At 40.8% G+C, this 24054-nt stretch overlaps 1 protein-coding gene across 1 annotated transcript in view; it reads left to right on the forward strand.

Moving 5' to 3' along the window:
* COL6A6 (collagen type VI alpha 6 chain) overlaps positions 1 to 24054 on the forward strand; it is a 418546-nt gene that overhangs the window by 335765 nt on the left and 58727 nt on the right. The window contains exons 25-29 of the mRNA XM_073630332.1: positions 12924 to 12986; positions 13395 to 13457; positions 20434 to 20496; positions 22875 to 22925; positions 23842 to 23877. Of these exons, the coding sequence (XP_073486433.1) occupies positions 12924 to 12986; positions 13395 to 13457; positions 20434 to 20496; positions 22875 to 22925; positions 23842 to 23877 (276 nt within the window). The remainder of the gene's footprint in view (positions 1 to 12923; positions 12987 to 13394; positions 13458 to 20433; positions 20497 to 22874; positions 22926 to 23841; positions 23878 to 24054) is intronic.

Genomic DNA, 24054 nt, shown 5'->3' on the forward strand with positions numbered 1-24054 from the left:
ATTTGTTATATTCTGTCAGATCTAGTTGCTTTTAAAGACAAAGTATTCCTGTGTACATTTTATTTACCTAAAAGTGATAATCCTTTAAAGAGAACCAGTCATTAACGCGCATTTGTCCTAATATGAGTCTCTACTAATAAATTGTAGCGTAGCCTCACATTTTAGAGATTACATGATTATTTTTAATATATTTTCCCACTATCCATGTGTATCAGGACCCCCACAGGGGCTGCTAAGAATTGTGGTCTGTCTGTCACCCTGGCCAGCCCGGCATTCACCTCTCAAACACTCAGAGACATAGAACAGTTAATGCACTTTGTTTTTGTCTTTTTTGTTTTATTGAGGGGATTGAACTTGGTAGGGGTAAGGGAAGTATGGGATGCCCAGTAGAATTGGTAAAACTTGCTTGGGGCAACTATATACAGTCCAGTATATACACTCCATTTCTCCTCCTGCACATCGCTTCCCTTTCTAATCTTCATGTCTTTGTCCTCCTGCACATCGCTTCCTCTCTAATCTTCATGTCTTTCTCCTCCTGCACATCGCTTCCTCTCTAATCTTCAGGCACAGCTAGCACAAAGTGGTTAGGCCTGACACTGACTCAGCCAGGCCTTAGCAATTGCCCTTTGCAGGCAGGGACGACGGGCCCCCATAGTGTAGCAAAATAGAAAGTCTCTGGTGCTAGCTGCCCTACATGAAGCTACTGAGCCCTCCTGGCTGCAGCTGCCTCTCTCCACTGCCCCTTCCACTACAGTTCACACTTCTAAATCTGCACCCATCTCAGACTCCAAGCTCCCAGTCCTCTCAGGCGTGCCCCCCCAGTCCTCCTGACTGTGCCTCATTTAGGGGCCCTCCTGGCTGCAACCAGTTGTCCTCCCTGGATTCTCTCAGCAGTGCACTCTCCCGCTGTCCTCTCTTTTTATCTCTCTGGTGCCTCCAGTCCCGGATCTCTTCATGTGTTCTTGAAGTTTGTCCCAACTGCACCCGAGCCCAGGCCCAAGGTTATCCCCTGCAGACTGGGGAGCTCCGTCAAAGGCCCCGACAGCCTCAACACTCTCTCACTCCCACTATTCCGACCAACAACTCCTCCCCAACTGGGCTGACCCTGAGTATTTAAGGAGGCCAGCCCCCTGCCAATCCAGATTGGGGATTGGTCAGGGCTCCCTAAAACACCCCAGGCATCTCCACCTCTCCTCCTCTTTTTACAGAACTTTCCAGCAAACTCTAGAAAGAAGAGGGAGGTCTCAGATTATGCTGCCTGTGAGTCACCAGCTGCTACCCTGAGCCACTCCCAGCCCAGATCAGATCAAAACAATCAGGCCTGGCTGACAGCCAGGCCTGCCTAAATTTACCTATCCTGCAAAACCCTATCTCTAGCACCTACCTAGTGGGTGCTACAAGTGTGAGAGTGTCAAGCTGTAAGGCCATTAGTTCTGCTGCCTAAGCTCAGTGCTGAGCACAGACACTCATAAACAGGGCTACCTTAGTCAGGATCAGGGCCGGTGCTACCACTAGGCAAACTACGTGGCCGCCTAGGGTGCACTGCTGCCTAGGGCGCCCGGCCGCTGATTTCCCTACTCTCCGTCTCTGTGCTATGTAAGTTTTCGGTGCTGTATTATACAGTAAATACCTCTGTAATAAAAGTTATTACCTCTAGAGGGCGCTGCTGGGATAAAGCGTGCACAGGGAGATGCCTATGCTGCATGTTACTCAGGCAGCCGCTCTGTAGTGTCATTAGCGAGGCGCAGCACTGGAGGACATGTCCTGATGGAACGTAAGGAAACATCCCCTGCGCACCTCTATGATCAGTGCTCTCTACTGCAGCCTCAGGCTTCCTCTAGCGCTGGCTCCTACCACACTGATGCTCGGGCAAAGGGGGCAGAGCAAGGGGGGCAGCAAAATTAGGTTTCACCTGGAATGTCAAAAATCCTTGCACCAGCCCTGGTCAGGATAACATAGAATTAAACGAAAAGTTTTAATAGTTGACAGATTAAAGCGGGCCATTCATGGATTGAAATTTGGCTGCTTCAGCAGGGACTGGCTGAATTTTGATGCCTGTATGGGCAGGCTGGTTGTACAGAAGTTGATCTACTGATCGATATAGCCTGCAGCAATGATCAATGTAGTCTGACACCAGGCAAGTCCCCCCACTGTCAGAATACAATAACTCAGCAGGAAGGATTCTGGTCATTTTTTTACATTCAACCTGCTGGTTGATTGAGAAAAAAAAATGAACAATGTATGGGCTGCCTTACCCTCCTTCTGCAGCCTGCAGAGAATGTAAGGAATGTGAAAGGATTCAAGTTTAAATGAATATGCATATCTATATTTAAAATCAGAAGAAAAAATTACCAACCACCATTTTAAAACAGGGGTCTCCAAATTTTTCAGTATGAGGGCCATTTTGTATCTTTTACACATGTTTGTGGACCAAAAAAAAATCCCCACCAGAGTTCTCCTTACATCTGGGTGCCCATTAGATTCCTTTTTATACCAGGGTCCCCATCAGAGTCCCTTTTAAATCAGGTTCCCTTTACTTCAGAATCCCCATCATAATCCCCATTACATCAGGGTCCCCATCAGAGTCCCCCTTACAGGGTTTGGAAGTGGGTTGGAGGGGGTTGAGGGCTAGCTAAAACCTGCAGTGAGCTGGATGTGGTCCACAGGCTTTTAGCTGGTCATAGATGAATAGTTTATTTTGATCAGCCAGTGGGTTGAGCAAAAGAAAATGCACAGACTCCTTCATCCACGCAAATGCCATTGTATTTTGATAGCGGGACCCAGGGCCATCTTTAAAGCAAGGCAAAAGGGGCAGCTGCCCTGGGCCCCATCATTGTAGTGGGGCCCAAAGCAGCTGCCTCATACTTGCCAACTATCCCAGTTTAAATTCCCTTAAAGTTTTAGTCCCGTGCTGCTTCCCGATATCTCAGTGTGAAGTTACTGTTACTAATGCTGCCCAGATCTGCTCTATTGACCCACCTGCAGACCCTATGTTTACATGTAAATAACTCGCATTGATATGTAAATAGTGTCAGCATTAATATGTAAAAAGCCGCGGACTGGTGGCATCAATATGTAAATAGAGGCGGCATTCATATGTATATCATGCCCCCCTGAGGTCATACCCACCATCACCTCTGTTAAATGCTGCCCACTGGGGAGGTAAAGGGGCATGCTTGAAAGTCTTGCCTTCAGCTATGGTCATTAAGCCTAACATAAGCCTGTTCTGCAAAGGTAAGCAAATTGGAGGAGACACCCTTTTTCAAAATAACATGATGCCACAGCACCGTGAATTTTGGTGCATGTGAATACACACATATCAGCAGATGGGTGAGGGTGTAATTAACAATTGATGGCACTGCTGTGTATCTGCTGAAGGGCAGCACGTTTCTGTGGTGTCAGGAAAGTGATTTTGCATGCATTTCTCACACACACAAATGTGAACGCAGGCTAAATGTCTCAGTTACATTGGTGGTCAGTGTAAATCTTCTCATTATATTGGGGCTGGTGTACAATCCTTTCATTCACACTAGTGGCCAGTGTGAAGGTCCCCCCTACATTGGTTGTCAGTGTAAATCCCTTCTTACACTGGTGGTTACTGTGAATGCTCCTATTACATTAGTGGTCAGTGTAAATTCCCATTACATTAGTGGTCAGTATAAATCCCCATTACATTAGTGGTCATTGTGAATCCCTATTACATTGCTGTCCAGTGTAGAAACTCCTCTTTATATTGGTAACAGGTAAAAAAATCCAAACTTGCATTTGTGGTCAGTTTCAAATCCTCCCTTACATTGGTGGTCCACGTAGACGCCCCCTTTAAATTGGTGGTGAGTGCAAATCCTGGGAAAAACACAATAAATGTAGCGCTATTAAAATGAAAAAACGTCCAATATGGAAACGTTAAACCAACAGTTCCAAGTATATATAATGTGGAGGAGTCATCAGTATATACATGGGTGGGGATTCTTCAAAGAACCACTTCAAATAAAGATGTATATCAACTGAGGTGAAAACAAACACACCACCACCAAATGTGAAGAGGCTTACCGGATGGAGTGGACCCAAAGGGGCATACGCCAGATTGGGTCGGATAGGCTTAGGTGGTGAGTGACTAAGGATGGCCCAGGAAGGCGATGATGGTGGATGGACCCACGTATTGTTGTATCTCTCAAGGTGATGCAGGAACCCAGAGGAATGAGTGGAACGGACCTCTCAAGGCGATGCAGGAACCCAGAGGAGTGTGTGGGATGGACCACACATAGTTATCTCCCTCGAAGTGATGTTTAGGGGTCAAAAGGAGTGGGTAGAAAATAGAAAAAAAGGGATGGCCATATAGTGTGAATCCGTTTAAGGAAAAAAATTTATTGAAATAAAAAAGATATACACTCACATGTAAATCGATATAAAAACAGCGCTGTGGATAAAATGTGGCGACAGTGGAGTCCTATCCGACGCGTTTCATCTTCATAGACATCGTCTGGGGGGTTCCCCCCACTGTAGCCACCAAAATATATATAGGGGATGCATCTGTGTTAATGGGAATCAGCTCCATGAATGTAAACTGCACTTCCGGTATCTGGCCAAGATGGCCGCCCGGCGTGCGTTCCAAGCCTCCCTTTGGTTGCAATATGGGCCCAGAAAATAAGTAGTTAAATGGCCACAAAACAGTAAAATTTATAAGAGGATAAAGGCTGGTAGTGTACATGCATATTTTAATTGCACATTTTAGTGTATTGCCTTCATTTCATATGTACATACAGTGAATATTATTTTTGTATTTTTTATTCATTATTATGGGAATCCACTCCATAATTGTGCACATTCATACGGTCTCAGGCGAGTTGGTTCTCCTTTTTCCCATTTTTTGAGTTTTTATGGCATTATATGTCACTGCTTTGTGACACCTTAGGTGTACTTATACACGTTTATCGATTTATAACCGGTGTACATATAACAGGTGTACATACACACGTTTATTGATTTACTACCGTATTCCATATATATTTCTTAAATATCACGCACCCATATACAATTATTTTTTTATTTGGGGCCACTACATGCACTTCCTGGTCACTGTTTGCCTTCCTGGGTATGTGCATTACGTTGCTGGGCAACGACGTCTTCAAGTTCCTGGTTTTTGTTGTTCCCTTAACAACGCACTGACGTCATCTATCACGTATACGGACCACGGGTTTAGCCTCGGGATGTTTATTATTTTCCCCATTGAGGTCCGCTTTCATCACACGTATCACGCACGTCACACGCATGCGCGGTATTGTTTACAAGCCTCGCTGCGCGCGCACATCACTGCGCTGCCTCCGTTCTTCATGAACGGTCTTACTTGTCACCATTACTATCCTGTATGTACTATACATTACATGCTCCCGCCAGCCTTTATCCTCTTATAAATTTTACTGTTTTGTGGCCATTTAACTACTTATTTTCTGGGCCCATATTGCAACCAAAGGGAGGCTTGGAACGCACGCCGGGCGGCCATCTTGGCCAGATACCGGAAGTGCAGTTTACATTCACGGAGCTGATTCCCATTAACACAGATGCATCCCCTATATATTTTGGTGGCTACAGTGGGGGGAACCCCCCAGACGATGTCTATGAAGACGAAACGCGTCGGGTAGGACCCCACTGTCGCCACATTTTATCCACAGCGCTGTTTTTATATCGATTTACATGTGAGTGTATATCTTTTTATTTCAATAAATTTTTTTTCTTAAACAGATTCACACTATATGGCCATCCCTTTTTTTCTATTTTCTACCCACTCCTTTTGACCCCTAAACATCACTTCGAGGGAGATAACTATGTGTGGTCCGTCCCACACACTCCTCTGGGTTCCTGCATCTCCTTGAGAGCTCCGTTCCACTCATTCCTCTGGGTTTCTGCATCGCCTTGAGAGATACAACAATACGTGGGTCCATCCACCATCATCGCCTTCCTGGGCCATCCTTAGTCACTCACCACCTAAGCCTATCCGACCCAATCTGGCGTATGCCCCTTTGGGTCCACTCCATCCGGTAAGCCTCTTCACATTTGGTGGTGGTGTGTTTGTTTTCACCTCAGTTGATATACATCTTTATTTGAAGTGGTTCTTTGAAGAATCCCCACCCACGTATATACTGATGACTCCTCCACATTATATATACTTGGAACTGTTGGTTCAACGTTTCCATATTGGACGTTTTTTCATTTTAATAGCGCTGCACTTATTGTGTTTTTCCCTGTTTTGCTTTGTTGGTTGTGTTAGCTGCTTACCTCCCTTCTTCTTTTCACGGCAGCGCAGAATTGTTTTGTATATATCGTTCTGTGAGTGCAAATCCCCCCTTACATTGGTGGCCAGTGTAGACCTCCCTATTTATTGGTTGTTGATTGAAAATCCCCCATTACATTGGTTGTCAGTGTAACTTCTTCATTACATTGGTGATCAGTGTACATTTCCCTTTACATTGATGGTAAGTGCAGAATTGCTCTTACACTGGTGGTCAGTGTAAATTTCCCTTTACATTGGTGGTCAGTGTAAATCACCCCTAATATTGGTGGTCGGTGTAGAAATGTCACCTTACATTGGTGGTCAGTGCTCGACAATGGTTGTCAGTGTAAAGGTAAAGTGTGTAGAGGTCATTGTATATTTCCCCTTACACTTGTGGTTGGTGTAAATGCTCCTATTACATTGGTGTCACAGTAATCAATGGATCAACTTGCGACAGTCAGCCTGCCCATGCATGCATGGCTCGAATCTCAGCTGGACCCTGCTGAGCTGGCCAAGATTCGAAACGTCTATGGCAGACTTTAATTTTTACAGTCCAGACAACTTTCAAATATAGGATTACCCTTTACTCTTTGTCTTAGTGACACTGGTAATAGGACCAATAAGGTGGGGGCTAAATATCCCTAGTAGGGACACAAGCTACAATAAAAAATTGTCAGATGGTCTAACATTTCCCTACTCTAAAAAAAAATTTTTTTTTCTTTACATACATAAAATTTCTCAACCTGTTAGGCATCATGGACAGTGCAATATGCTGTAAACATACCAGTTGTACACTCACTATACACTATATATACACTATACAGTATAGACATTATGCACATTGAGATTTGAGAACTTTTGTGAGTATAGGTAAATTGTTCAGCTGATTAACTGGATAAAGCTTAGCGTGTACAAGTAAATTACTATTACATTTCTCAGACTTGTCCGAAAATCACAAAAATAAATTATTATGTGTGTGTATGTGTGTCAGGTTAAAGGTTCCCTGTAACTAGGGAGGAAATGTTTCATTATTTTGGCTGGAGTTTACCATCATCAGATAGTAAAAATGTAAAATCAGGGCTGTGAACCTTTTCATATAAAACAGTCAAAAATTGAAGTTTAAGAAAAATCTTTCCCTTTTAAAATGGCTCCTTTGGGGAATATTGAAATCGAGAGGAAACATTTCAAAGTATTATCTGAGAGAGATTACTGTCTGACAAAACTTGGACCATTTTCTAATTTAAAACCAGTCTGGTTGTACTGTCCTATTGCATGACTTCATTTGTAGATTGTTAATTTGTTCTCTTTAAAGCTGGCCATAAATGGACCAAAATATGGCCGGTTCAGCAGGAACCAGCTGACTTTCCACTTATCTATGGCCGTTCCTGTCAATGAGAAGTCGATTTATCGATTGACTTTGCATGGATTGTCCTTCTCGAAAATTTCCGTTCGATCAGCCCTTGCAGCTAATTGGCTGCAGCTCTGATCAGTGTATTCTGGGGAGTCCTGCTGTCAGAATACAGTTACACATTGGAGAGGATTCCCACATCCATATCAAATGTGTGGATGGATTCATAGGGTCAGTTTTATCATTTAACCCGCCTTCCGTTCACTGATCTCCTCAGTGTAGAAAGACCTAGAAGCGCTTTCTTCTAAACACTTCCAGGCCACCGCAATAATAATTCTGGCAAAGCTGGCAGGAGCAGATCAGGAATTTTCTCTGCTCCTAATCTGCACTGGCCGGAGGAAGAGGAGGCATCAGGGGCCTAGTGGACCCCTGATGTCTCCATAAGGAGTACCTGTTACTGCTTACTAGTCCCCTTGTGATAGTAGAAAAGTGAGAAAGTTTAAATATTTTTAAAAAGTGTAAAAATGTACATTAAAATATAATAAATTAAAAAAGTCCCCACTCCTAACCCATTGCACCTAGGCATATGTGTATATGTTTACTAAACCCAAGATAATATTTGTACTCTTGCAAAAAAGATTGTAAACCTTAGTGACAAAAAACAAAGTGAAACAAAAACAATAAAAACTCAATTCGATCGAACGAACAGCAGCATCTAAATCAGAAATCCGAGCAGGATGTGTAACAAGCTCCAACCAAACAATTCAAAAGTGCGCTATCCTTGTGCTAGGTAAAAAGAAAAATCTCAAAGTTCTTATCCTCACTTCCCCGCCCACTTTTTAATAAAATTATAAAATTAAACTTACAATTTTGAATAAATTACACCTCATGTGTTACAAACAAATGTGTTGTTTGGAACACATGCTGTGTAATTCTTTCAAAATTGTAAGTGTGATTTTATAATTTTATTAAAATTTTGCTGAAAATACTACACTATGTGAATTTTTCTCTGTACTTTAACTTCCTCTATGGAGTCTATCTTGGCTTAGGAGATTGTGGAACCTTTGCATGCAAGATTGTGGTATATATGGCCGCTATGGTCCCCTTGTGGGATCAGAGAAGCTGATGAGGAGCTTATTTAGGCCCCTTTCACACTTATACGACTTCAAAGTCACATGTGAGGCTTGTGCATACAGCTTGTGCTTACAAAGCCGTACTGAAATCGTGTCTATATTATTCAGGTACGATCTGAATGCTACTTGAGGGTTTAACATTGAGGCACATGGAGTACAACTTGCATGGAAGATGGACCAAAGTAGTGCAGGGACTACTTTGAAGTCGGCATGACTTAAAGTCGTGCCAATATGAATGGTAGTCATTGAAAATCATGGAGAATGATTTGTCATACGATTTTGCTGTACAAAATCCTGGGACAAGTCGTATGTGTGAAAGGGGCCTCTCTTGTTGTGATTCCTTTTGCTATCATCATTCCTTCACAGCAAAGAAAGAGGGACTATTAAAGTTTAGAAAATTAGAGCACCTTTTTGCAATATCTATCTATAGATAGATAGATAGATAGATAGATAGATAGATAGATAGATAGATAGATAGATAGATAGATAGATAGATAGATAGATAGATAGATATTGCAAAAAGGTGCTCTGATTTTTTTTTTTTTGTATAATATATTTTTTTTGTGTGCAGTGTTTGCACATTTTATGTGGACTTTACTTGCACAGATATGTCAATTTAGAATGAGTTCATAATTAGTTTAATGCACTTTTATTGTGTCTCTTATGTGATTTATTAACTTATACCTAGCACAAGGACAGCACACTTTCTATTGTTTGGTTGGGGATATGTGTGTGTCCACATCTTAGATATCCCTACACATGCCAGAGGTAGAAGAATGTTTATCTCATGAGCTGTAACATCTTTTAAACTACAGCTAAAGGCTTCTGTAGGGCAGCTTAACAAGTGCCAAATCCAGTTACTATGTGATGTACAAGCCCCATAAAGTAAACAAAATGTTTTATTTACCTTCCCTGATTTATCCTAAATCTCCTTCATTTGTGTCTCACATACTCCCGCTCCCAGACACTGCAGCTCACAGTGGGAGTGTTTTAACAACAGAGGCAGTGCTATCAATTCAGAAAGCAGTGGGCAGGACTGAGTGTGGCCTGGTGCTGATTGGCAAGCTACAGACTTGTGAATCAGTAGTGACATTGGACACGTATAAGAAAAAAAGTTTGTTTTTTTTGCCACTGTAGTAAAGCAGGCACACCCTACGTGAGAGTGGCAACTCTGTTCTTATTTCAGGAGCATTGCAGCATTGTTGCCACACCATCACAGAAGACTGCATTAGGTGGACTTCACTGACAGGATAAACAGTTTTTCTTTTTTTTGTGGAACTTTGCAGTGGGTCTTAGGCTACTTTCACCCCGTTAGCGCTAAAGCACCACTCATTCTTGCGGTGCCTTTGTGGTGCTTTTCAACCGCTAGCGGAGCGCTTTTTACCTGTAAGAAAAGGTGAAAAGTCCAGTTTTGCGGCACTTTTCAGGCGCTTTGGAAGCACTGCGCATTAACTTCAATGGGCAGGGTGTTTTGAGAGCGCTAAATACAGTGCTCCCAACCCGCCCCATAGATACTACTTGCAGGACTTTTCGTAATGTCCCGCAAGCACACCGCCCCAGTGTGAAAAGACACACTGAAATGAATGGGAGGCGGTTTGCAGGCACCTTAGTGTGAAAGGGGTCTAAGAGAAAACTTTAAGTGCAAATAAAGCATATCCCACGCAAAAACTTTTTTTTGCCATCTGTATCTCGTTAGGGAGATTTTCTTTACCTTCTGTCCTGTAAACTTGTCAGGAAATGAGAGGATATGTTTCTGGTATGAGGTATATCCCCTCTTAGACTGTTGTCATAGGAACAATTTTCCCCATTGAAATATTTCCCCTCTATTCCCATTTTGGTGGAAACTCCAAATATTGGATTTACCCTCACTTTCATTTCAGGTAATATTGATGATTGAGAGAATTAGAGAAAGTGAATCTCCTCTACAGGGACACAGCAATAAAACCTGACAGAGGGTAAAACCCCTCACCACTTTGTTCAATTCTAAAAAAAGCATTAACTGATTCAGCACATATTTTTTAATGGGAGGCTATAATTCTACTTGAATGCGTTGTCTATATACAGTTATGGGGAATCTCCCCTTTTTTGCAGTTTTCACAAATGCATGCAAGTTTGAGCTTAGAAATAGTTGTTCTTTATTAGGTCTACAGAGTTTCTTATTTTTATTTAACTCACTTGAGATGGCCCTACTATACTTCTGTTGCTAATCTTCCATGCAGCTATTATGCTAGAAAATGCCAGTATTTAGAAAATTCAAATATATGTGTAGCGCCCCCCCCCCCCCCTCTGTTTTGCAAAACTTACCTGAAAACAAAGCCTTCCAACGATGCAATGTGATCGCTGGAGGCTGCTTCCATCTTCACCCGTCTTCCTTCTGGGTCCGCGGACTCCGGCTGTGTGACTGGTCAGAGCCGCGATGACATCACTCCCATGCATGAGTGGGGGGAGCAGCTTTTTACGGCACAAGATTCTGCAGGAACAGCCCGGGTGGCCGTTTCTTCAGAGCGCATGTGCTGATGACATCATTGGCTGCATATATAGTTAATATCTCCTAAATGGTGCACGTTTAGGAGATATTTACAGTACCTATTGGTAAGTCTTATTATATTATTATACTACTTTAAGCGTTAGTAAGCTACCACTCCATATTAACACACAGAAATTAGGCCAGTCAACTGGTTGTAGGGTAAATGGATGTCTTAAAGCAATGCAATTAAAGAATGCATAAAGAATGCATAAATCGTACAACAGGAAGATAAACAGACCTAAAGTATGTACTTGGTGGATGATCACTGACCCATAAACTGGCAATCGATAGAACTGTAGCAATTTTAAATTAAACTATAACTAGTGCAACTATAGTTTAGATAATGGCAGGAAAATCAAGGTGTGCACACTAGGAAAAGGGCCCGAATAGCAGTTTGTTGTATGCATTCCTGATGTAGGGGTACTCCTGACTGTGTCTGAAAGTACCTGGTACCTAATTGCCAGCATTGGCTGGTTTATGTTGGGGCCCTTCTGTAGGTGGTGCACTTGTAGCTGTCCCTTTAAAAGTGCGCAGCAGATGGCTAGTGGGCTGTTATACAAGGGGGAGTGAGTCCCTCCTGCAATAACTGTGTCAGTACTGTGATAAGCTCAGATGCTCACGCCTCCTGGTACATAGACATCCGATCGAGATCAACTGGCGGTCTGCAGTCCTCCAAAATCAGGTCCCACAAGGCTTAGTCTCTCTGTTTGGATCTTCACAAGGCTCACCAGTCTCAGTGGCTCTGGTGTAGGCACTCGTGACAGTGGGTCTCTCAGCCCAAGGCACAGCAAGCAACCCCTCTGTGGCTCAGTCCTCAGGCTCTGGTGGACACAGCAAGAGCACTCGATCTCTGTACAAGCTCAGCAAAGACAACACATCAGTGCAGCTCAGGTTCCTCCCAGCAAAGACCCCTCAGTCTCTATATTTTCCCAGGAAAAGCAGTCCTGTCTCCTTCCTTCTCTGTGTGCAGGGATTTTGGCTCCTGTAGTTCTTGGAGCTATCAATTTCCATTACATAGTGCCCCTTTAAGACTACAACTCCTATGATGCTCTTCTGCAGAGCAAGTCTCCTTTTCTGATGATCGCATTGGCTCTAACTTCCCTGCCCTCTTCACTCCTTCCCAGAGGGAAGGGGGAATGGAAGAACAAGCGGCAATTTTACACAGATCCTGCTCCTGTCTTTCAGTTGCAACGGCAGTGGGGGGCGAGCGAGGGATCAAGCACAAACACAAGTTCTCAGCTCTCTCCACACATGGATCCCAGTGAGGGATAAGAAACAGCCCACAGCCAGCAACATAGTCGAGAGAAGAGCCAACATCAACACCTGCAGCCTGCTCTCTCTCTCTCTCTCACTACTGGCAGCACAGTGGCGGTGATCGGGGGACACATAGCCAGTGGCACCTAGCTGCACATGTACTTATTTACTGACCATGCAGCACTGTAATAAAACCTATACATATTTGAGTTCCCTGTACTAAGAATAAGTAGGAAATATTTAATGTAGTAATAATTATAAGATATACATTATGCATTAAGCACAGTAAAACTTCACTTTCACATGTGTGTTCATTTCTCTGCATTTTATCATCAAATACTTTTTCTGTAAGATGTTTTGAATTCACTTTATATCATATTTATTCACCCACAGGGAGCTGCAGGAAGTAAAGGTTCTAAAGGTGAAAAAGGAGGGCAAGGACTAACCGGACTTCCAGTAAGTTTTTTTTCAGTACATAAAAATGTTATTTTTTTCATAACATGTGCCCCCAAATACTGAAGTCAGCTAGCTGGACATAGGAATTGTAAATAATATTTGCGTAATGCTTCTATCTATCTATCTATCTATCTATCTATCTATCTATCTATCTATCTATCTATCTATCTATCTATCTATCTATCTATCTATCTATCTATCTTTACAATTCCTATGTCTAGCTTGCTGCCTTCACTATGCTTTGTAATCAAATCACATCTTAAACTTACAGACTTCCTTTTCATTTTCTATCTTTGCTTTTTGTGTTACATATTATATTACTGTTGGTGTGTGGAAAATCAAAAAAAATAATCTTTGTTTTATTATTATTATGTATTTATTTAATTTCTTATTTTCATTTATTTTCAGGGTGCTTTTGGTACTAAAGGTAGCACAGGAGATCCTGGGAATGCTGGAACCAAAGGGAAAAAGGTTATTTATTTCAAATTAACTGATTTTTTTCATTTACTAAACAAAACTGTGATAAAAACTTTACCTTATATCCCCAATTATTTTTTTCCTAAGTTAGATTATTTTATATATTTTTTTGCTTTTCACAAGTTGTTCTTCTTATATGTGCCATCAAGTTTGGAGGAAACTCTGTTTTGCCAGGGGGAACGGCCAACAAAAGACAGGGCAGATGCTAGAGCAGTGTAAGTCATGAGCAAACAGACACATCGGGGGAGATTTACTAAAACTGGTGCACACAGAATCTGGTGCAGTTTTGCATAGTAACGAATAAGCTTCTAACTTCAGCTTGTTCAATTAAGCTTTGACAATCAAACCTAGAAGTTGACTGGTTAGTGCCTGCAAAGCGCCTGTAAAGCGCCTCTGCAGCGCTTTGTTGGCGCTTCGGTGGCGCTGCCCATTGATTTCAATGGGCAGGAGCGCTTTAGGAGCGGTGTAAAAACCGCTCCTTAAGCGCCTCAAAGATGCTGCTTGCAGGAATTTTTTTTAGCGTCCTGCCAGCGTACCGCTACCTCGGGCTTTCACACTGGAGTGATAGAAAAGGTGCTTTACAGGCGTAATTAACCCTTTTTTAGCCTAAAAGCACTGCTAAAATGAGGGTAAAGCGCTGTTAAAAATAGCGACGCTTTACCGCCGACGCCTCAATGTGAATCTCCCCCACCTATTGATCAAACTTAAAGCACTGGCCACAGTTTTTAGTTCGCTAATGAGGTCAGGTGTTCACTGAAGAGACCAAAGCTTCAGTGCTGAGAATCAAGCACAAAATGTCATAGGTACGGCTGATCTTCACAATACAAAGCCTGCAAAGTCAAGTCAAGCAATGCACAACTCTATAGGTAAAACAATGGCAAAGAATATATAAAATAATGCATAGAACATATTAGGGTGAAAAACCTGGAGGGTTTACAACTCCTTTAAGCCATACTGTTTTCTGTTGGAATTGTATTCCTTTTACAAAACGCACGCTTTTACTGTATATTTATATTTTAAATATATTTCAAATACTTAATATAAAACGTAATTATTATTAATAGTAGTAGTAGTAGTAGTAGTATTCCATAGGATTTATATAACACCAACAGCACTTCACAATATAAGGGGAGACAGTACAGTAACAATACAATTTAATACAAGACAGTTAGGAGGACCCTGCTCATGGGAGCTTACAACCGAATAGGGAGGGGCAAGAGGAACATAGGGTAATAACTGTGAGGAGTGAGCTGATGGGAGCAATAGAAAATTCAGTTGTTATTTGAAAGCAGGATAGAGATGAGTTTTCAAGGATCACCTAAAAGTAGGCAGAGTAAGAAGATAGCTGGACAGATTGGGGTCGAGAGTTCCAGAGGATCAGAGAGGCTCTGGAGAAGTCCTGGAGGCAACCATCAGAGCAGGAGGTCTTGGGAGGAGCAGAGAGGATAGTTTGGGTGACATATTGAGACAAGATTGGTGACATAGCTTGAGGCAGAGTTGTAAATGACGTTGTATGTTGTTGTTAGTATTTAGATTTTTTTTTGTTGGGCAACTGGAAGGCAGTGGAAAGATTGGCAAAGGGAGTGGTAGACCGGTTGCTAATGTTATTGAGTCTGGCAGCAGCATTCGTGATAATCAGTTTTGATGTACATTACTAATTTGCGAGTCTACTCCAACAGAGTTTAATAAAACATAAATTGTATTCTTATTCAATAAAATCTTTTCCCAGCAGTTTATCTTGTGTGTGTTTTAGTGTTAAATCAATTTCTGTTTAGGAAGAGACCATTATCTAGTTCCCTTATTTCTCCTCTTGTATAATTGCTCATGTAAATAGCAATTTCCTTCTGTTGTAACTGTTTCACTGGAACTTCAGAGCTCTAACTTCTTGATTATCTTTTCTTATATGATACATTTCCAGTCGCTATCTATTCTAGCTTCTTACATTTTCCAGATCTCTTATTATCTTTCTGTCTTATCTCAGGTCCCTTTCTAACCAAAAACTTTTCTCTCCCCACCATACCCTACAAGTTTCTCCACTTTTGAAGCTTTATCTGAGATTATGTGTGCTTAGTGTTTTGTACCCAAGTGCTGTGACACACAGTGTACAATAAATATGGCCACAGGTCTGCCAGGACGTCTGTCTTATATAGCCGCTGGTGCCAGGTAATGATATCATCATGCTTGTTATGTATGTCAATGTCCAGTGATATAATTCTCTAGGCTCTGCCCCTTATTATTGCATGTTTACAAGTGGAGCATGCAGAGATATTGTACTTATTTTGGGGTATATGTTCTACTACCTAGTCCCCACTAAATAACTAAATCTTATTCAGATTCCTTTTTTAACATTGAATTATTGGCTGTAGTCATCATGCATTCTTCCTTTTTTATTTCCCAGTGGCCATGTGATCTACCTGTATCAAAAAAATGTGTATCTAAAAAAAAAAAAAATAACTTATTTATTTCATATGCTTTTACTTTACTTATACTGTGCCTTGTTTTTATCTGTGCCCTATATTGCCTACCTATTCCTAATTATGTATATGTAAACATACAAATTTATCATTTTTAAATTCTTCATTTTATTTTTTTTACTATTATTATTTACAGTTTAGAACGATATAAATATTGCTTATTTTTTATTTTTTTTGCCCTTCTAAAGTTTTACAAAAACGGGAGGTAAGTGAAGCTTTTCATGAGATTGACTAAAGGCAAATAGACTGTTCACTGTGCAAGGGAATTTTTCCTTACTTTAGTGAATGAGGTGAAGCTATGCTGACGTCTGACAACCAATAATGTGCAAATACTGTGAATTTTTAAATTTTCCTGTTTGGGTATTTTTTCCAAAGTGAATTTTCACCACAATCACTAAGCTAAGCGAATAAACAGCCTATTTGCCTTTAATAAATCAACCCCATTGAGTTCATTATGGTTCTTAGAATCCAGGGAAAATATCTATTTTTGCTCCAGTATACAGCAGTTTTGTATCCAAATTTCTATTTCTGTGGCCTTATTTTAAAATTTGTAGCCTCCAGTATTGTAATCATTCTGCTTTACCCGCATCATTTCTCCCATACACAAATTGACATCATTTACATGTTCAAAAATCTTTTTCCTTTGTCCAATTGTCTTTCCAACACATTGGGGGTTATTTACGAAAGGCAAATCCACTTTGCACTACAAGTGCAAACTACAAGTGCAAAGTGCACTTGAAATTGCACTGAAAGTGCACTTGGAAGTGCAGTCGCTGTAAATCTGAGGGGAAGATCTGAAATGAGGGGAAGCTCTGCTGATTTTATTATCCAATCATGTGCAAGCTAAAATGCTGTTTTTTATTTTCCTTGCATGTCCCCCTCAGATCTACAGTGACTGCACTTCCAAGTGCACTTCCAGTGCAATTTTAAGTGCACTTTGCACGTGTAGTTTGCACTTGTAGTGCAAAGTGGATTTTCTTTAGTAAATAACCCCCAATGGTTGTAGTTGTGCTACAGTTTTTAAATTACTCAGTATGTATCATAGACCCAGCTTTAGGTTTTGTGAAATCTTTTATCATTGGCATATGCTGTAATGCTTTGCAGTGACAACAGCATATGATTCCCTGTGAGGTTTTAGCAGCCAGCCATTGTTGCTCTTTGTATTTTTTCTCTTCATTTCAAAATGCTTATGCTCTAATATGTCACAGTTTACTTTGACTCTTTGATTGGTGATATTGATTAATCATTATTACTTATTTTATTTTGAATAGAGTAAGGGAAAGTTATAACCCCTGTCACTTTTTTGCCATCTGTGTCCCATTGGGAAAATTTATCTTCACTTCCAGTCCCATAGCCAAAACAGAAAGGAAATTCCTCCTAATAGAGAGATTTGCTGATTGTCACCAGAACCAGTGTCCCCATAGGAAGATTTCCCCTCTATTCCTGTTCTGGGGACAACCCAAAATGTAGGATTTTTTTTTACTTCACTTTCAATGATAACAGTAAGCAGGACAAATAGACAGGGTGAATCTCCCTAATGGGGACACAGACAGGATTAAAAACCTGACATGTGCTCTAATTCCTCTCCACACTATCCAAAACTAAAACAACTTCCAAAAAAGTCCTCATCTTGTAAGAAAATTGGTCAGTACTTGGACAGTATGCTACAAATGTGATATGCAGCCTATTATTTGACTGTGCCAAGACATTTTCAGTCATTCTGATTATTTTTTCAATCCTTCTCCTTATTTTTGGCATTATACAAAGCTGTTTTAATGTTAACTGAAGTAGTTCCATAGTGCAGTCATTTTTAAATTCTTTATTGGTCAAACAGTTCCTTTATGTACTACAGGCATACCCCACTTTTAAGTTCACAATGGGGTTTATTTACTAACGCTGGAAATTGCAAAATCAGGCACACTTCTGCATAGAAACCAATGAGCTTCTAAACCCAGCTTGTTCAATTAAGCTTTTGTAATAAAACTTGGAAGCTCATTGGTTTCTATGCAGAAGTGAGCCTGATTTTGCAATTTCCAGCGTTAGTAAATAAACCCCATTGCGTACTTAAAAGTGGGGTATGCCTGTAATAAACTGTTCCCTTGGGATGCCACTTTTAAGATGAATGGATGGTGGCTATCCCAAAAAAATACATTGGTTGATGTTTTTCGGTATGATTTCTTATAGATATTATTATTATTTGAAAAATCTGTCTGGTAGTGTTTACTGTTTTGTTTGCATGCCTGCTGTGATGTAGCAACTGTTAAAGATGCAACAGAGTATGGTGAATAAAATTGATATTTACCCTGGATTCTAAGAGCTCTAATATACTTGGTAAAGACATCCCATTTGTGTAAAAATGAGAAATGGAAAATATAAAAAGAATACACGTAAATTATATCTTCCTCAACTGTAAATAATAATAATACAAATGGCAAAAAGCAAAAATATTAATAATAAAGCAATGAGAAGGATTTTGCCATTTTGTAAATAAATAAATAAATATACACTCTATGCTCTATACATCTAGACATGGTGAGTACGACTTGCTGAAGTTCAAACCAAGCATCAGAATGGGGAAAAAAGGGGATTTAAGTGACTTTGAACATGGCATGGTTGTTGGTGTCAGACTGGCTGGTCTAAGTATTTAAAAAAACTGCTGATCTACTGGGATTTTCATGCAAAACCATCATAGGGTTTACAGAGAATGGTCCGAAAAAGAGAAAATATCCAGTGAATGGCAGTTGTGTGCAGGAAAATGCCTTGTTGATGTTGGGGGTTAAAGGAGAATGTGCAGACTGGTTCAAGTTGATAGAAAAGCAACAGTAACTCAAATAATCACTTGTTACAACCAAGGTATGCAGAATACCATCTCTGAATGCACAACACATCAAACCTTGAAGCAGCTGGGCTACAGCAGCAGAAGGCCACACTGGGTGCCACACCGGCCAACTAAGAACAGGAAACCAAAATTGGACAATAGAAGATTGGAAAAACGTTGTCTGGTCTGATGAGTCTAGATTTCATCTGCAACATTCAGATGGTAGGGTCAGAATTGGGCGTAAACAACAGCTGGTGGTGGTGGTGTAATGGTGTGGGGGATATTTTCATACAACATTTGGGCCCCTTAGTATCAATTGAGCATTGTTTAAACGCCACGACCTGCCTGAGTACTGTTGTTGACCATGTCCATCCCTTTATGACTACAGTGTACCCATCTTCTGATGGCTACTTTTAGCAGGATAATGCACCATGTCACTAAGTTTAAATCATCTCAAACTGGTTTCCTGAACATGACAATGAGTTCACTGTACTCCAATGGCTTCCACAGTCACCAGATCTCAATCCAATAGAGCACCTTTGGGATGTGGTGGAACAGGAGATTTGCATCATGGATGTGCAGCCGACACATCTGCAGGGGCTGTGTGATGCCATAATGTCAAAGTGGACCAAAATCTATGAGGAATGTTTCTAACACCTTGTTGAATCTATGCCATGAAGAATAAAGGCAGTTCTGAAGGCAAAAGAGGGTCCAACCCGGTACTAGCAGGGTGGAAAGTGGCCGGTGACTGTATATACTGTATATATGTAATTATGAGTTGGCAAGCAAAAGAAGGGATGGACAAAAACAATGCATATGAAAAGTGAAGTGAAAGCATATGAAACAAATAAATACATTATCTTTTGTGTTTATTGGTTTTTGTAGATACAGTTTTCCTGGTTTATATGAATGGATTATTTAGCCACTGGCTTTTTAATAAAGGAGAAATACAGGATTACTACAGCCAATAATACAATGAAAAAAAAATTTTTAAGCATCTAGGGGAGACCTGGTGGTAGAACATGTGCCCCAAATGTAAATATATGCTAATAAGGAGCAGAGCCATGGAATTATATCATTAGACACTGGAGCATGTAACGTGCATGATGTCTTCCTTGCATGGTGCCAGTGGAGATGTACAAACTGCAAAAGTAGTGAAACATTCAGGGATTTTATAGTGGGGACAGACATTTTTCTTTAGTTAGGAAATTATCTGAAATAAGGAAAAAAAGTAATGAGAGAATTAAAAAATTATAATTAGCTAGGATAAATAGACACTGTAAAGTTATATATAAGAAAAGCTAATCAGGAAAAGCAGTGGAGAAAGAATAAGGAAATGACGATAATGTCGAAAGAGTGATAAACAGAGATGGAAGGTTATAAAGTTCCTGTGAGATATTAGTTATATTCATAAATTCTCATGAAATTGCTAGTTTCATGGAAATTTATGAAGGAGATCAAAAGTAGGGAATAGATAATGATTTCTCACTAAACAGAAGATAATTGCACAATAAGAAAAACAAAAAAAATAATTGGTTGGGAAAAGAGTTTACGGAACAAGTTCATAAGCTAGAATTTATTAAACTCTTTTGGGGTAACTATGTAAAACAGTAATGTGTGTCAAAAACCATTATGCCTTATATAAAATAATATAAAACTTTTTTTTTTTTTTTGGCAGGGAGAACCTGGAGATACTGGTGAAAGTGGAAGCCCTGGACCAAGTGGACAAAGAGGACTTGTGGTTAGAGATAATAATAAATATGTATTTATTTAAATAAAAGTATTTGCAGACAGAGGTTCTAATTAATTTCTACTAAAAAGGTGATTTTAATGCTGCTTGTGTTGATGTTGGAAGGAAATTTCTTTATTGGGTGCGCAGACATCAACAAAACTTTACAGGCATGTTAAACACTCTCCACTGTGTCCAAGACTACAAACAAATGATATTGTCCAACATTTGACATTTCCAGAAGTGTCAGATTTCAGAGTCCCCCAACTCTCCCCTGTGGTTTCCACCACTGGTCTATATGTCACCAAAGGACACAGAAGTGACTGATGGACCTACAAATGGAACCACAGAGTGAACTGGGGCTACTTACCCAAAACACTCTAAAGCGGGGGTCAGCAACCTGTAGATCGTGACCTACCAGTAGATCGCAGTCGGATGACTGGTAGATCACAGTCTGGACTTGCTGACCCTCCATCCCAGAGCATCAAACAGAGTGCAATGCAGAGGGACTACTTGTAAAGCTGGAGGTGTAGTAGAGAGCAAGAGCCACATAAGCCGATGCCTCCTCTGTAGTGCTGGCTCTTGTCTCATGCGGAGTGATACCAACTGCACTCCACCTCTTACGACAGATAGCTGTCTCTGGAGTGGTGCCAGCAAGAAAGAAAAGATCTTCAGGTCAGTGTAAAGCAATTCACTGGGCATAATAGTATAGGGCTGCTTTCACACTGATGTGCTACAGTTGACCTGCGGGTTTGTTGTGCTTAGCCATAAACTTCTATTATATCCTGTGGGTTTGGTGCACTTTCTGAATGCAGGAGCTTTGGTGCACTTTCAGAAAATGCACCACACCTGCAAGATATAACAGAAACCTATGACAAACCGCAGATAGCTGAAGAAAGCTGCAAATGCACTGCACCCACGGTGCAGGTAAAGAGCAGAACATCAGTGTCAAAGCAACATATTAGGGGGCACAGAACAGTAAGGGTTCATTTACATTTGCATTTTGGGGGGTGGTAAAACCCTATGGTTAAGGGATGTTTTTACCAACCCCGCCCCAACCTCACCCCCTTTAGCTGCAGTGGCCAGGGTGTACACATGTTGCAGCTGCAGCAGGGGTTATATGCCCTGTCATGGTTCGTGGCTAAAGCACCCGCCAAGCATAAACCATTCAAGTGAATGAGGCCACCCTGCAACCTTGTGCAGTACAGCAAACAAGGGGTTAAAGCAGGCAGCATTGTGTTGCCTTCTCGCCACCTGCTTTAACCCCTTGGACACAGCAGAAGCATGCAATTGCAGGCTGCTTGCATGGTGGCCCCATTTACTTGAATGGGTTGAGATTGGCAAGTGGTAGCAACCACCAAAATCAACAGGGGGGTTAATTCTTGGTGTGGCATGTGTACACCTATGGCTGCTGCCTCAGCAGCTAAAGGGGGTAAGGCTTGGGGCAGTAAACTCAACCGGACTCACTTTATGTGTAAACGAATCTTAAGGGTGCCGCTGCAGAATGCAACTAAGGGCTCATCGACAGGCACTGCTGCCTCTCTGAAAAGCAATTTGAGTGTATTTGACAGGTGGTAAGCAGGTAATATGTCACCACCTGATTTAAACCCATGCTTGCCACGCAATGCATGGGATTGAGACGCAGTTGTATGGCAATTAGAGGTTTCACTCAGGTGTGAGGAAGCGACACTGGGCAACATCCGGTGATCTTTGACTTCTCCCATGTTGGCCAGGTAGATCTCCACCTCTTTAAGGTTGCCTACCCCTGCTCTAAAGTGTGCTACATGCTGAAGATTTTCTACAAAGCTTAGCTCCTTGACGCAGAAGAGTTTAGTGAGATAAAGTGGCTGATTGTGTGGATACTTACTTCAGTTATCCAGTCTTGAGAAGAAAATGCATGTTTACTTTTTCACCTGCACGTTATTGGGTATTGAAAGTGAACAGGAATTTGCTTTTTATTATTACTGAACAAATTAAGTGAATATGTTCATACATTTTATTTTGTGAAGAATATCAACTCCTTTAGTAATTCAGCCCACGTATATCAGACACACAGTAGGTGCATGGCCTAGACTTGCATTGTAAAAAGGAGCAGTAAAGCACAACCATTTTGTAACCCTGCAAAGCAAGAAAGATAGCCTGTTTCTGTAATGGGCATATATTGCCTATTTATACATATAGATTTGAAGATACATAGAAAAATGTTTTGAAATATTATTAGACAAAAATGAGATAATTTACTTTAATCTGTTTCCTTTATATGTACATGTACAGTATATCTAAAAAAATACTATACATTTCTATTAACCAACAGGAATGGTCTAGATATATAAACATCTGTGTTCCTCAAAATGTTTTAATGAAATTTAGAACCTTGCATGTTTTAAAAGGGAGAAGATGGAAAGCCTGGCGTTGGAAAAACTGGCCAAAAAGGAGCAACGGTAAATACCATAAAATAACTGATTTAACTTAAATCTTGTGCTATTTATTTTGCAGTAAAAACAAACCGGTAAAATATACATACTGTATGGAGAGGTGATTAATGCAATATCTCCTGGAGTCAATTCATGTGTTCGATAATGATCTCTTTAAGCTGCGGGCAACTATGGTGGCCATTGTGTTAGTGGGCTAGTAGTGTCCTGTGGATAGCAGATCCCCCTTATTGCCTCCATTTAAAAATTCTCCCCAGATATAAGATCCTCCTCATCCCCCTTACATTCATAAGCTTCCCTCTACCTCCTCCTCTGTAGGCTTAGGTATTCAGGTATTTTCTTTAGGAAGCAAATCTGGAGTCCAGAAGGCTAGCTGCTCAGGATAGTGATTTTACAATGTGATCCAGGCTCGCCAGGCTCTGTCGCCTCTGGCTTCACTCTTCCACTCAGCAGTGGATCCCGTCCTTGGGCACAGCAAAGTACGTGGGAGCAGGGGATATTGATGGATCATTGCATGCTGGAGGTGTTGAAGGGTAGATAAAGGAAGCAGTCCTGTACCAGGTAGTGGGAGAACTGTTTCCTGATCAGCCAGACTGAACTAACTGCCACACTGCGGCTAGAGTGAACCATAATGCTTAGTAGCTTCTACTGAAACGTAGCTTGGAGTAGAGGACCAGTGTCAGAAGATGCAAGTACAAAGTTCTGGAACATTCCAGTACATAAAAAAGACCTGGGTACAACCATGTATTCAATTATTGCTACTAGTCATGATGTTAGCTCATTTTTATTTGGGACATTTTTGTATCTTATACCGTAATAAAATCTGTCTATATTTTACTGTAATTAGTTTGAATACCTAAATGAAGAACTGTATCTGGTAAATGTCCTACTCAGATAAAGAATCTTTATTCATTTTTATCCTTAGGGTGATAGTGGATTTCCAGGACTCAGTGGAGTAAAGGTATTTATTTATTTATTTATTTATTTATTTCAGGTATTTATGTTCATTTTTAGTTCAATAAATAATAAGGGGAATGAAAAAAAAATGGAGGAGGAGGGGCAAGAGATGTAGGGAATATTCAGAAACATAACAGAATTCTGTGATTGTAATGTTCAAATTTCAATTTATGTATTAATA

Source organism: Aquarana catesbeiana, linkage group LG05 (genome assembly GCF_042186555.1).
Source record: "Aquarana catesbeiana isolate 2022-GZ linkage group LG05, ASM4218655v1, whole genome shotgun sequence".
Lineage (NCBI taxonomy): Eukaryota > Metazoa > Chordata > Amphibia > Anura > Ranidae > Aquarana > Aquarana catesbeiana.